Source organism: Apostichopus japonicus, chromosome 19 (assembly GCF_037975245.1).
Source record: "Apostichopus japonicus isolate 1M-3 chromosome 19, ASM3797524v1, whole genome shotgun sequence".
NCBI lineage: Eukaryota > Metazoa > Echinodermata > Holothuroidea > Aspidochirotida > Stichopodidae > Apostichopus > Apostichopus japonicus.
This window is the reverse complement of record NC_092579.1, coordinates 21264627-21279289: the sequence shown is the minus strand read 5'-3', so window position 1 is coordinate 21279289 and position 14663 is coordinate 21264627. Positions and strand designations below refer to the sequence as shown.

The window sequence follows — 14663 nt, the reverse complement described above, 5'->3', positions numbered from 1 at the left end:
GGCCGAAGTTTCGTAGACTATACTTTTCAGCCGTTTCTGTGTGATATGGTACTAAATATTCATAATGAGGTCATCGTTATGACAACTATCAACAAAAGGACAGAATGGTTGCTACTGGTGAAGATGTACACATAATGTGATGCATGTGAGGGTGAACGGTGTGCAATGATTAGAACAAGCACATATTAGATAGAAGAAATAGGTCCTACAGTACGTACAACTTACAAGCGGAACTTGGTTGAACCATAAACTTCAGTTTCAGTTGTCTTTTCAAGTGGAAGCTCTGAAACTTGCTGTCAGTGTCATTTTCTTAACTTCACTTTGGTAATCTTGGATGTTTCTTGTGGTAAGCCTCGAAGTATATTCCATCGATGAATAACAAGAAAAGACAAACACTTTAAGTTTAAGCATTGTAATGGGGTCTGAGTGTGTGTCACTTTGCGTCTTCAGTTTTTTTTCTCTCTATAGGGTCCTTGATGGGGACTTAAGTGTCCCTCCTGATCCTTTTTTTCTACTAAACTAGCTAGGCCTAGCCTCAATTTTCAACATGGGTCTAGTCCTACTCCTACTAGTATACAAGGCTAATTGTAGTAGTAAGACAGAGTAGGCTAAGGGTGTCATAGTCTGAGTAAGAAGGCCTAGTGTGTTCACAGGTCGCTTTTAGGGGTCTAGCTTGTGGCAGCAGTAACTCTAGGTTGTTCCTTTTCATAATTTAAGCAATATATAATTGTAACGCTGTTTCCTTGTTATTTCTTGAAAGTGTATATATGCCTAGCTTTTAACTACAACTTAAACTTCAAGTCTTTGATACCTTAAGCTTAACCATGCAATGCTGTTGTCAGTGTTGACTATACCTACATTAAAATTGCTCTTAGGCTGTGTTGAGGAATGCTTTCACTTATGACAAGCTTTAACAGCTATATTACAATGAGGCCATCACAATTGGCAAGACAAGAGATGAAGTACACTTGACCCAGTGAGCAAGCTAATGGAAACATATTTTAATTTATGGAAAACAATATGTACGCCTAGTATTATTCTAACCTGTTGTTTTATTCATTGTTGTTGTGTTACGTACATTTCATTCACTTTTAGTACTCACAATATGACCTTTTAATTTGTTTCCACAGAGTTTGAAATTGAATAACCAATACTCTATTTAACCATGGCTGATGCTGGTGCAACTCTTTTATCACGGACAAGAAGTCCTCCATATCCTATGGCTCCTGCAATGACAACTATTGGGACAAAGACAGATGAGGAGCTCGCCAAAAGTCTTGCTAAAGTAGCCACTCTTGGAGAAAGTGGGGCAATCGGAGTTCCAATGGGTGCCCCTGCTTCTACAGGTTTCCGTTCTGCCAAGCATACACCCGAAGAATGGCATCAGTCGAATTACCAGCGATATTACCAGAGCTTCACAGATCGCGACAACGCAGAACGACTCAAGCATGAATCCAAGCAGTTGTCCAACGAAACAGAAGCTTTGACGCAAAGAACCCAAGCAGATGCGACAAAGAAACTGGCCGAGAGGATGAACGATATCAATTTCTGGAAGGTTGAACTGGACAGAGAGATCAAGGAAATGATTGAAGAAACTGATCTGCTTTGCGCTCAGAAGAAGCGACTGGAGAATGCTCTAGACGCTACGGAGGTCCCTCTCAACATTGCACAAGACAATCTGGATTGCAGAAGCCGAAGACAAGAAGTTGATTTAGTCGGGGATCGAGTGGAGCTAGCTCTTAATAAGGTGAGTGAAAGTATTGTAAAGAAATATATAAATATATTTGTTCTCAAAAAATTATTCGCTCCTGGACTTATACTTCCCATCCACTTGATTAATTTTATATCCATTGCATTTTTATGTCTTTTGGGTCATCAGTTTATTGCATCCAATTATGCCAGCAATATGTTGATCATTTTAAAACAATATAAGCATTTTACCTTATAAGTTGTTTAACTCATGGAAATTTTTTGTTTCTAATTCAACGTTCTTAGAATAGCTGACTATAGAATGTTGAGCCCTAGGTCAGTACCAAAAACTTTTAACAAGAAAATCTTCATTCTAAAAGAAAAAAACGAAATAATATTCAAACCAATACCAAACCATAAATTATGTAATCCAATCAAATAGGTGTTATTTTTTTCACATTGTTTAACATGTTTATTTGCTGCTGTTTTTTCTTTGCCACAGGAAGTCGAAATTATCAGGAAAGTGCAAGATTTGCTTAAGAGAACAATTGAAAATGCAGATAGACAAATCAAGTAAGTAACTGTACATGAACTTGTGACATTATTTGTTGCTTGTGAAAGATTTCTTATCAGCACATATCATACACAGTACCTGGGCAAATTCTTAAGTGTTTTCCCTGGTTGTCGCTTGGACAACCAGGCCTTACGAGTTGGTTGTCCGAACAGCAAATTTTTTGTTTGAAAAAATTGTTGCAAAACAACAAAGGCAAATAGTTACACTGTATGAGACATATGTGTAGGTTAGTGAAAAGACCACTCGGTCTAAGGCAAAGATATCAATTTCTAATTTACCTATTTGGGGGTATTAAGTTATATTTTGCAATCTGAACTTGATGTAAACAACGAGTGGTCTGCTGGAAAACCTCCACAGATGAGTTTGGTTGTCCAAGCAGAAATTTGGTCGTCTTGGATAACCGAACTACCTTTAAATGTTTTAAATAAATGTTTTCTTGCAGCAGATTAAAAGGAAAATTTGCTAGAAGCCTTTACAATTCCCCAGATAACTGAACATTATGGCAGAGTGGCAAAAACTTGTTCTAAGTTTGCTGTTCTTGAGGTATGTAATGAAAATATACTTACTTCCATAATAACTTTGTTCTTCATCTTTCTATTACTTCTTTCACTAGGTTGAATCGAGGTGCTAAGCACAAGCTTACCATGGACTGGTCTGACAAAGTTCAAGCGTTTGAAATCGATGAGAAATGTACAGGACTGAACAATAATTCTACAGAAATCCAGTACAAGGAAGGATCTGCTAAATTCAACAATGTGTAAGTACCCCCTCCCCTGCATTACTATGAACATCATATGATGAAACAAGGTATTTTGGATGGGGAATATCAGTGGGAAGGTCTTGTCACCAAAAGCTTCAGATAAAACAAAGAAAGTACAGATATCTTTGGAAAAAAAGTGGAAAAATCTTGACCATCTCCAGAACATATAAGGAGCTCATATATGCATGGTATGATAGCCTTATGTATTGTATAGTTTGTACAAAATTGATGTAGGTCAGAGTTCATTTAAGGTCACCACGTGTCAAAACGTGTGTGCCCACTCTGAAAATAGCACTTGACATTGTCATTTCTAAGTTCAAAGTGACAGATAATGTCATAATATTTTTGCCCGAAAAAAATGCTGATATGACTCAGGCAGGGCTCAAAGGGTCCAAAAGTTACCTCAATTGGTCTCTTTTGGAAGATTATTTATACCTTAGAGATGACTTTTGTGTTGGAGTATGTGTATAAACAATTTCATGAAGAGTTTTCATTCAATTCTTAAAGAGATGGTTGCATAGTGACATGGCTGATTTAGTCATACTGTACATCTATGTGTCTATATTTCATGTAGGAACACTGTTCTTTCAGGATATTGAAACATGTAGGAATAAATATTCACATTTTCTCCTTCATTTCTTGGGTTCATAGTGGCTAATGTTCATGTTGTGCTCATTAACTATGTACTGTACACATGAAATCTTGCAACAGACTAAACATTTTAATGATAGCAAGGAATCACAAAGTCACTTGGCTTTCTGGTTATTATATATTTACATAATTTCAAGATATTCCAAAATGTACTATTTATTTAGATTTGCTTCATACACAGAGCTGTTTTCTCGTTCTTCTTTATAGCCAAAGCACCCCTGAATCTTGGGCAGAGTTTTCCCACGACAACATCGTAAGGGCTGAGCACGAGAGACTGGCCTCCCAGCAGCTACGTAACCTTATCGACCAGATTGTCACCGACACCTCTAATGATATGCGTGAGCAATGTAACACTGTCAATTCAGAATTTGCTCGCAGAATCGAAGAGATGAATGATGCCAAGACAAAGATGGAAAATCATTTACAAAAGGTATGCATAATGTCTATTTGGTCTACTGACACTACAACACACACCTTTATTTTATTGTACACTAAATCAGTACATGACCCAACAATTTGGTCACAGGCAAAACGGAGGTGGGAAGAGAGAGATTGCTCTAGTATTACCCAATTTCTTCCACCCGCCCCCTCCTCCCACCCCAACTTTATTCCAACGACTTTTGGCTACAGCATGATAGTGTATTTTCAAAAGAATTCCAGAACATGAACCCCCTCACTAGTAAAAAAGACAGTTTTCAGCAAAACCAGTGTTTGTATCCATAGTTAATCTGTTGCAGTGTTACCAACTTTGTGCACCTGTGTTTAAAAGTTTATTGAGCAACTGTTTGAAACTGCTGCATTTGTAATTTATGTTTGTCTCTTTTAATTACATTGCAGCAATTTTGTTTCAGAAATTTGAATATGATCACCATATATCACAAGTTAACTTCAGATTAGTAATATTTCCCGTATTCCTTTGTAACAGACCGTCCAGGAAATTGCTTCCATGGAGGACAATGTCCGTCTCCTGCAGAAGTCCATCAAGGACAAGGAGGCACCGATGAAAGTTGCCCAGACCAGACTGGACAGCAGGACCAACAGACCAAATGTAGAACTCTGCCGAGATCCAGCGCACTTCAGGTAAATTTCAGTAATAAATTGTTGACCATGGATGGTTGATTGGTGCACTCAGTATAGGGGTGATCTACAACAGAGCTTCTTGTCCAAAGGCAATTAATGTCTTTACTTGGGGAAAAGTCATTTCAAAAGGGGAGGGGGGCTCAGGAGGCCACAGTCCTGGAGTCAATTATGTGGAAAGACACCATCGAGGAGTACCAGGAAAATAACGAATGTGTTTGCATTTTCATATATACATAAGGAAATATGAAAAGTGAAAAAAGGGGGCCTAGTGACATAATTTTCACGAGGGCTCGACCTGGCTTAAGACACCTTGGCTTAGGGTATTCTTGAGAGAGATCCAGTCCATCTTCAGTGAGAGCAATTTTGTCCCTCCTTCTTGACCTGTTTGGACAAACAAGTTTGCTCTTTGGTCAATCCTAAAAGAAAGCATTAATGCTTTTTTTTTAGGTATAGAACAATTTGCAAAGTAAAGTAACTCATAAAAGAATCCACAATTTCGCACTCATGTCACTGGTTGTCTCAAAGACTAATTTTGCCATCTTAAAAATTGTTTGACCCCATGTAACAGTGATTCTTATTCAAAACTCCCCAGAATTTTCAACGAGGGGTTACCTTGTTATATCTACCGTCAGAAGAAACCATTGTACTTGTTTCATCATCATATTCTTTCATGAAAAATTTTCACAAAAGATAACACATAATAAATCTTTCCATTTTAGGATGGTTCAAGAAGTGGGTGAAATTCAGAATTCCATCGATCACCTCAACCAGAAACTGGCCGATTCTCAAGCCTCTCTCAAGGATCTGATGGACACGAGGATGACCCTAGAAAAGGAGATCGCACTGAAGAAGAACAGCATCTTCATCGACCGTGACAAGTGCTTGAAATTCAGGACCCGATACCCTTCGACTTCGCGCCTCGTCGGCTACCAGTAAAAAATTGGTCGGCTTGCGGAAATGACCGCCGCTTGAACATAATTTAAGGACAAGCATTATCCAACAACCAAACATGTAATCAAATATTATAAACATGACAGCGATGGAAAAATTTAGATGACTTTGTTAATTACATTGAAATACATTACTCAACAAATAAGATGAATATTTGCAGATTTGATCTTATTTTAAGGTTTTTCTTCCCCCAAAGATGCTCCCTAATGATTCCATAACCTAGGTCTGCAGCTTGATGGGGAAGCTATGTGACTGAAGGAACAAACAATAGAATAACTTACAAAGGAAAAACCGGTTCATTCTGCAGTGAGTGCTTCCCAAGGCTTCAGTGATAGTCATGTGACTTTTCCCCAAAATTGCCAGAATTTTCAAGCAGTGGGTTCTACTTTGGATAGCCATAATCTCAAAATCAAAAACTTTGAGAAAATTAAGCTAATTTCACATTACAAAATTTGGATGGACGACTCATCACACAGGGTGTATGTAGACATCTTTTAGTGGAAGGTTTTTAAGAAAATACAAATGATTTAAAATGTGTTTTAAAGACTGCAAATAAATTGAGAAGAATAATCAGAACTGAAAAATAGCTCACCTAACCTAACAAGTATCAACAAACCGTATTACAGTTACATAATGTTATAGATGTCAATATGTATGATGTCATTTATCATAACTCGTCAGAGAAAATGTTTAACAATCATCAGAGGACCAAATGGCTGTATGGATGACCAAGAGTAGCTTCGGAAGTCGTCAAACGGTTGACTTGTTGCAGAGTACATTGTAACTAAATACAACTAATAGGTCAAATGATAAATTGATATTGCCCTCATCACCATGGAGATGCTGAAATGCAAATGATCCAGCCAAAGGAGTGTTTTACTGGCCCAAAGCTGCTGTTCTATTTACCAAACCTACAATACATCTCTCCTACATTATACATATTGGACCATTGTCACTTTGCTACATATTTTCAGAACCACCAAATTTGCTGTCCAGAGTTTGCACAACCACATCTAGTTGTCCATGTTTGCAGTATGAAACACAATCTGAAACAATTTTTGTTCACAATTTATGATGAATGTATAATGGTTTTGTAAATAAATTGAAATTGTCAATAAAAAGTTGATGCTGTTTCTAATATTACATCATGTGTCATAGTACATCCTATTTTAATTTGTCTTCTGTTAAAAAAGTAACAAAGGGGAGAAAGTAGCATCATGTTTGATCCAGAATCATCTCCACAATTATGTAAACAATATTTGAAAGTCTGGGTCTGTTTTGCCATTTCCAAAACTTGTGGTTATGACACAACTTTCACAACTATGACACTTATTTTGTTAAGCGCTACGAGAATTATTTCATAGTTTGTTTGGCGCTATATAAAAATTATGTATTATTGTTATTATTAATTTAGTTGTTGTCAGTTCCTGATTGCAAATTGCTAACATCCAACAATTGTTTTGCATTTCGAAGATTGTTTAACAACAGAACATGCGGCAGGAGGGTGAGAAAAAGGGGGGAGGGGTTGGGGGAAGTTCAATTTTCAGCATGAATGTTATTGTGATTGCTCCTTCCCTTGGATGGCACACTCTTTAGGCAATAATAGCCAAAATGACTTTTCCCTGCTGCTCCTTGAAAAATAATTTCATTCAATGTTCTCAATATATCTTCTTCCTCAATATAAAGTAAAGCAATCACTTAAAAAATCAAGAACAATACCACATATAAACAATAAAATGACCAATAATGAGAAGCCAATATCTTGTTTTACTTATAAGGCATAGTTTATTCCATGAGCTCCTACTGACATTGTTCTATTTAGTGAAAATACCAATTGATAATATTTTCTATTCAATCAACCAATTAGAAGGGAAGATGTGCACTTAAAAAGAATATGATTTGATTTCCACATTTCATCTCCCAGGCACAGCGTGCACGTTTGTACACCATGTCAAAAAGCAAATTGAGAGATTCTAATAAATTTTGCTTGTACTTACTTCACCAATGGAAATGAAATCTTCCATGAGATTTTGAAACTAAATAACAGCATCAATAAATGTATCAAAGCAGACTCTAAAAACTGTCTTAAGTAGACAAGAAAGGGCATGTGCCTGGTAAGTTAAGTTTACTGCCTCACCTTGTCTGCATCTCAATGCATCTAGTATCTTTTAGAATTTATACTTCAAGAAACTTAATCAAACACACAAAATCAGCAGAACAGTGAAAGTCTCCACCTTCAGTTTCAAAACTCTTGCAGGAAAATGTTCCAAGAAGGTGTACAACATAAAAAGGTGGATGAAATTCTTGTCCAATTCAATCCTTTGCCCACGTCTCTCGTACACAGAAGAAATACAAAGCCATATCTAATGATATCGACATCCACATAAAACATGAATGCCGCAACATCAAGCCTGCTCAAATTATTTTGGACTCGCAGAACTGATATCCAAGATATGCGCTGAATGGGTAACGTAATAGAATATCACATGTCTCCGATGTAAATCACAAAAATATCACACAAAAAGAAGTCTCATGGAATAAACATTTTGATAATCTGAGGTCAAATTTTGAGTTCACTCCTTCAGACATTTCCATCTTTTTTGGGGGAAACTCTCTCTTCCAATAAACACCTATAAATGCTTCCGTTTTTATGCCGCCTCTTTTTCTTGTTGCCTTTCTCTCATCATCCTCTGTTTTTGCTTCATCAAACATCTAAAGGACGTGGATGCATATCCTAATTCTCCATCTGTGAATGACAAAAAATTCAAAATTCTCAATATCAGTATCATACTTACAATAATCAAAAATAGCATAACCTGATAATGTATTATGGGACATTACCAATTATGACGCACATTTTGATTATTTCCTGATTTCATTATAGCGATGGAAGGATGCGCTAGCAATTCTCTCGATGTGTTTCTCACATGGGTAAAATCAGACAATGAGGTGAATCTGCAAAGCTAGGTTCAAATCCTTGCTATCCAGATCTAAGAAATTTGGTTACAGTTACCTATATCAGCTCAATTTTTTTAATTTTTTTTTATTTGTGGCTAAACATGCACTACTGTATATGAAGAAGTATATGATTCTGTTATTTCTGTTTAATATTAACAAATGTAGCAGTAGTGATGTGACATATCATCTCCTTGGCTGGAAATAATACATTTAAGCTTAGTGGCTAAGCAGGCACATCATTTTTTTTAAAAAAAGGAAAGGGTTTGCACTGATATGTGACATAAAAGTAAACTTTCACAAAGAGTTTTCAAATCTCATTCTGAACAACAGCAAACAAATTCCACAGAGGAAAGCACCAAAACAGTGATATGATCAAATGATTACGTTGGTAAAACAAAATCCCCTAAATTATGATCATTCTATGTGTCACCCATGATAATATTGGAAATTATCACACTAAGTATTTACCAAAAGCTAGGTTCAAATCCTTGCTATCCAGATCTAAGAAATTTGGTTACAGTTACCTATATCAGCTCAATTTTTTTAATTTTTTTTTTATTTGTGGCTAAACATGCACTACTGTATATGAAGAAGTATATGATTCTCTTATTTCTGTTTAATATTAACAAATGTAGCAGTCGTGATGTGACATATCATCTCCTTGGCTGGAAATAATACATTTAAACTTAGTGGCTAAGCAGGCACATCATTTTTTTTTTAAAAAAGGAAAGGGTTTGCAATGATATGTGACATAAAAGTAAACTTTCACAAAGAGTTTTCAAATCTCATTCTGAACAACAGCAAAACAAATTCCACAGAGGAAAGCACCAAAACAGTGATATGATCAAATGATTACGTTGGTAAAACAAAATCCCTGAAATTATGATCATTCTATGTGTCACCCATGATAATATTGGAAATTATCACGCTAAGTATTTACCAAATTTAAGTAACACATTTCAAATTGTTTTATCTCACCAACAGAACAATATTATTTACTTGGATTGATGTGCTTGTCTATATTCGGTCTGTATCATATATGTTTAAAGCATGAGGTTTTGTTCTACCATTAAACAAAAACTTACATTTTGTTTCATAATTGTCACTGGCTTGCTCAAAGTCTTCCAATTCCTTCTTACACAGCTGATGAGCATTCACTCCTTCCGTTCGAAAACAGACATTCAACTCTTCTCTGAGAAGATTTATAATCTGTTGTTCAACTTTCCTGGGAATGGAAAATATACAAACAATAAATGAAGGGAAGATAACAGCAAAAGAAATATATAAAACAAAAAGGAACGAAAGAACACATAAATATCAGTGAGCAAGCTGTTGTTACAAACGAGGTACAGCGAATGCAATTATGCATTCTGATGCAACAGGTTCCTACCATTGAAAAATGAAAGATATGAAATAGTGAATTCTGAGCCATATTTAGGCTATAAATTAGGTCTATGATTAGGTAGGTGTACCTACAAGGTAGTGATCATAAGTAAAAGTAAAAAAAAAACAACTTCATTTACCTTTGAATGTAATTAAATCCTGTACAAAAACTTGTCTGGCGAGTGGCGACAACAGATTTTGATTAAGTACTGTCTAATTAATCAAATGTTCCTTTTAGTTTGATTACTTGAGAAATCCTTTCTTTAATTCCAAATTAATGTGTAGATTTGGTAATAATGGGCATCCAATGCAAGGAACTGTTGTACTGTAAGTGCATTTGTTGTAAACAATACAAGTTACCAGAATGTTCCCTTGAAATTGTAAAACTATGTAAATGAATACAATAGTATTTATGCTCATGGTTATATGTTGAAGTAGCAATCTGCTTTGAGTTTGACATTATCTGGTGACTGATGGAGGTGTGTACAGGGGTATCGAGATATTTCCATATAGATATAACCTAATTTGTTTTCTCTCTGTGAAACGCCATCATGGTTCGTCATACAGAGGACTGGCAAACCATTTTCAACTCGTCAGAGCCCAGTCACAATAACGAGCGACTAGTGCTGCACCCATGACTGTAGATTAGGCAAAATACCAGTGTCAATACGATATGTATTTGACCTCAGTTTTTTACTTCTGACAATCCACTTGTAGACTTTCCAAACCTAAAACCCCCAAAACAAAGTTTAAAGAAACTTGATGCATAAGTACACTGAAATTACTTAATGACCAACATATCAGATTCTGTGTTATTTCATACAGAGAGAACTAACCTGTCTCTTTTAAACTGCATGTCTGCTTCATATATACAAACATGGTCACCCTCAAGACAGTCCTCAACACCAGGAACCCTCCTGTATCGTCTGTGGTAATAGTAAAAGGGTTCTCGTTTTTCATGTTGCCTTTCTATGAACCCTGCGTAGAAGAGAGAATATTTATTCATGAAATATGATTAACAGATTCACTGTACTTCAACAACTTGAAGAAAATTTTTTAGTTCTTAGTGTAGAGATTACTCAGGTTAGTAGAGTTCTGCACTCTAACTTTAACAGGAGCAAATATATGTGCAATAGTTCTACACGCAAGACAGATCTACTAGTATCGTTACAACTTACAAGGATTTTCAACTTGGGTCCCACGGACTCAACATCTCTGAAATGTTTGCGTCCATGCATTCCGGCCATGAAAACATGAATATGCAATTGATCTACAAGAATACACAAAGCTTAGTCATAATGACTCCTGATGGTACACTGGCTTGTGCCAACAGTAAACTGTGACAACCTTATAATGTGCACGAAGAAATGAAACAAAGTGGAAGTCAATGATACTGTATGACTAATATATGTACAACAACAAATTTGACTGTTAAATTGTGATGCACGAATTACCATTGTAGACTAGTTACCATCTACGGAGGCCTGGACTTCAGGCATTGCACACTACTGTATGGCATGCAAGGGCGTAGGAACCGGGGGGGGGGGGGCTGGGGGGCGCCAGTCCCCCCAGTGAAAAATATGGAGGGGTGGAAGTATCATTCCGCCCCCCTTTGCAAGTCAGAAAACCCCTTTTTCATTTCCACATGAGAAAAAAATCTCATTTGGAGCCCCAAATTGCATCTAAGGCCAGGTGAAAATGCAAAATTATTTACAAAATGGAGTGGGTGACGAAGTGTGCTATATTGCACCAAATTGCATCTGAGTTCACCTGGAAATGCAAAAAACCCCTCCCCCAGACCAGCTATCAGTCTTCAGCCCCCCAACTCAAAAGTACCTTCCTATGCCACTGATGGCATGACTCCCTTACAGAGTACTGTTTGTGTGAAAATGTTACATGCATATGCAGTGAATGTCGAAAATTCACTGCAAGAAATCTAGAGTCTAGACAGAGAATTTCAGCAGTAACATACTGCACTTTTTCATCGATCATCATTTAATTTGAGCCCCTTAAATTTTGTAATATAAAAAATCATTTTCAGTATCTGAGATGTTAGCCTCCCACAAAATTAACACATTGTCTAGAGACTAGTTCATAACATTTGTAATCAGAAGCCTGATTCAAATATAACATGATACTAGTCACATAAACAATTCAACAGTGGACCCATTTTATGAGTGTTTCTTGCCAAAATGTGTGACAAGGCCTGATGTTATGAGATGAGAGTGCACACACAAATAGCCTGTAGTACTACAAACATTGCTGTTTACACATGAAGAAGAAACATTACAAAGTAGTTGCAGTTCAACATACTTTGTGTTCACATTTTGAACCAATCATCTGTAGGATCAAAGGAAAGTATTATTTTGGTTGATCTTTAGAAACAGCGGGTCAGACCATTGAGAAAATTTAATTAAACATGTTAAACCTAATTTTTCATTACTTTGAATGTTTTATTAATTTTTGGAAATAATTTACATTGATTTAAGTTAATACCAACACCTTTCTAAGGAATAATTCAGGCCAGATTTTGAAAAAGATCTGGCGGGATTGTGAAAAATATCCGGCCGGATTTTGAAAAATATCCGGCCGGAACCGGTAATTGCTTACTATCTGGCCGGATAGTCCGGCCGGACCAGATATCCTGTGCTTCCCTAAACTGTACCAAAACATTAGGTTTGGCCTAGCCTATTATTAATACTAGTACTAATTTATACTTTGTAGACCAGCACATAACTTTGGCCTAGCGGTAATTGACGGATTGAGCCTGACCGGGCAGTGCGCAAGTAGGCTAAATAGGCGGTTCCAGTGCCATTCTGCCAGAGGTACATACCGCCATACCTTTCCGCTATAGGTTTCCATCCTTCCAGCCATGGCCGAAATGCTTGAAATTTTGCCAAACGATACTCTTTAGGATTTGACACAGGAAGGAATCGGTGAAAATTACTTTGGTTTGTGTGGAAGGATATATACACCGTTTTTAAATGTGACCGTTTGGCTGGATAGGCTGAATTGTAATTAAGTCAAGATTGCGGAATAAACAGTCTTTAATTTGAATGTACATTGATTGAATAGTTTTAATTGTGAGTTTGTAAGAGTCGATATACTGTCTTCAAATATATAATAGCTGGTTGAATGAATGGAATTAATTTGGGTTGATTGTTTATTAAAGGCATTGAAGACTCGCCCAAAATCGCATGCCACGCTCTGAAAAATTTAACTTTCCGTTGCTTCCAAGTGAAGTTTTTCTCTTGTCCCTAGAAAATGCAGACAGTAATGAAACGTGATACCTTGTTATCTTTAGCTGGACCTTAGATGTCCATCGCTGTTTCATCTGTACACTGTGCTGTGGGTATTGACCGCAGCTGTATGTACTGACTGTACACTAGTGTCTAATTACCGACAGTAGCAAGCTGTGTGTGTATTTTCTGGGATCGATGGTGGTGTTTAACACTTCTGTTACACCTCATTGGAAACTAGCCTAGGTCAGATTACCGGCATTGGTCGTTTCTTTATGTGCAAGTCTTCACACCCTTTAAAAAGGCTGATTCTGAATGTCAATTTATACGACCGATTTTGTTGATTTTGCAGGCCTAGATAGGTAGTGTGAAGCATAGCAATATACAGTGCAGATAGGCCTACAATGCACCAACAATAATGTGCTCTTTCCGCCATACAAATGTGCTTACCGCCATCGGATAACATGGTGGAAAGGCCATTTCTATATGTCGGAAAGAGCACTTTTTCTATGACGGAATGTACCGATGGCGGAATGACATGGCCCCCAAATAGGCTAGCCTGGGCCATAACGTTGAAGGTATGCCTAGGCTAGGCTAATATAGCAAAAACAGACTTATATTATACCTCTAATAGCTGTTACAGGTCCATCAACTGTGTAATACACCAATTTGTTCACGAAATCCCCGATTGACATCTTTAAAAGATTTCTTTCACTAGTTTTGTGTGTTTTATCTTGTTTTGTTGGATATCACACAAGCACAGTGCACAAAATCCATAGAATCTGGTGATCAAAATCTAGATCAGTTTATCGGCTAAATAGGTTTTAGGTTATAACTCGTGTTTACACAAATTCTTGATGACCTTTCACGAAATAATTGATTAAAGTATAAAGAAAAAATATATAATTTATGAAAGAGCTAATAAAGCAATGATATTAATTTAATTCTATTAAATAATCATGCCTAAAATTTAAAAAATATAAAATTTCAAGTTATTTTAAAATAGTATATACTTCAATCCATATTGCACCTTGCCACTGCGGAACATGTGAAATGTCCTTTTCGTGTGAAGACCTGAGACGGCGCAATGGTACTTTTAACAGTTCAAATTTATATCCTTAAAAATATTGATATTGCGGGGCAATCCTCTCCAAATATTTTCAGTTTTGAATAGTTCATCACTCTTGTTATAATTTAATTCAATAATAAGTACTTAATATATTTACTTTGTAGCTTTTCTTAAAGTTTTGGAGGACAACGTTACGACTTTTGGTTATTGCCACGACCTAACATACATAACTAGGTAGTAATACTTCATGAACTGTGATACATTGCCTGTTACAAACTATGTTCACTGTTGGAGTTTTTCTGCTTCCAT

The 14663-nt window shown here is 36.5% G+C and overlaps 3 protein-coding genes across 4 annotated transcripts in view; 2 read left to right on the top strand and 1 right to left on the bottom strand.

Moving 5' to 3' along the window:
* Positions 1 to 134: 134 nt before the first annotated feature.
* On the top strand, positions 135 to 5788 carry LOC139959588 (tektin-4-like). The gene is made up of 7 exons (XM_071957312.1): positions 135 to 346; positions 1131 to 1747; positions 2192 to 2262; positions 2877 to 3020; positions 3882 to 4104; positions 4600 to 4754; positions 5474 to 5788. Exons 2-7 carry the CDS (start codon positions 1166 to 1168, stop codon positions 5688 to 5690), a joined length of 1392 nt encoding a protein of 463 aa, XP_071813413.1. The 5' UTR covers positions 135 to 346; positions 1131 to 1165; the 3' UTR covers positions 5691 to 5788.
* A 1679-nt stretch (positions 5789 to 7467) lies between these two features.
* On the bottom strand, positions 7468 to 14113 carry LOC139959598 (NADH dehydrogenase [ubiquinone] 1 beta subcomplex subunit 10-like). The gene is made up of 4 exons (XM_071957325.1): positions 13911 to 14113; positions 10883 to 11024; positions 9749 to 9888; positions 7468 to 8451 (listed from the first exon to the last, which is right to left on the bottom strand). Exons 1-4 carry the CDS (start codon positions 13978 to 13980, stop codon positions 8354 to 8356), a joined length of 450 nt encoding a protein of 149 aa, XP_071813426.1. The 5' UTR covers positions 13981 to 14113; the 3' UTR covers positions 7468 to 8353.
* Positions 14114 to 14255: 142 nt separating this feature from the next.
* LOC139959589 (large ribosomal subunit protein uL3-like) overlaps positions 14256 to 14663 on the top strand; it is a 108203-nt gene continuing 107795 nt past the window's right edge. Inside the window, exon 1 of one of the 2 annotated variants that reach the window (XM_071957313.1) lies at positions 14256 to 14375. In XM_071957313.1, coding sequence (XP_071813414.1) covers positions 14373 to 14375 — 3 coding nt within the window. In that variant the 5' untranslated portion in view covers positions 14256 to 14372. The remainder of the gene's footprint in view (positions 14376 to 14663) is intronic. The other variant, XM_071957314.1, reaches the window with a different exon arrangement.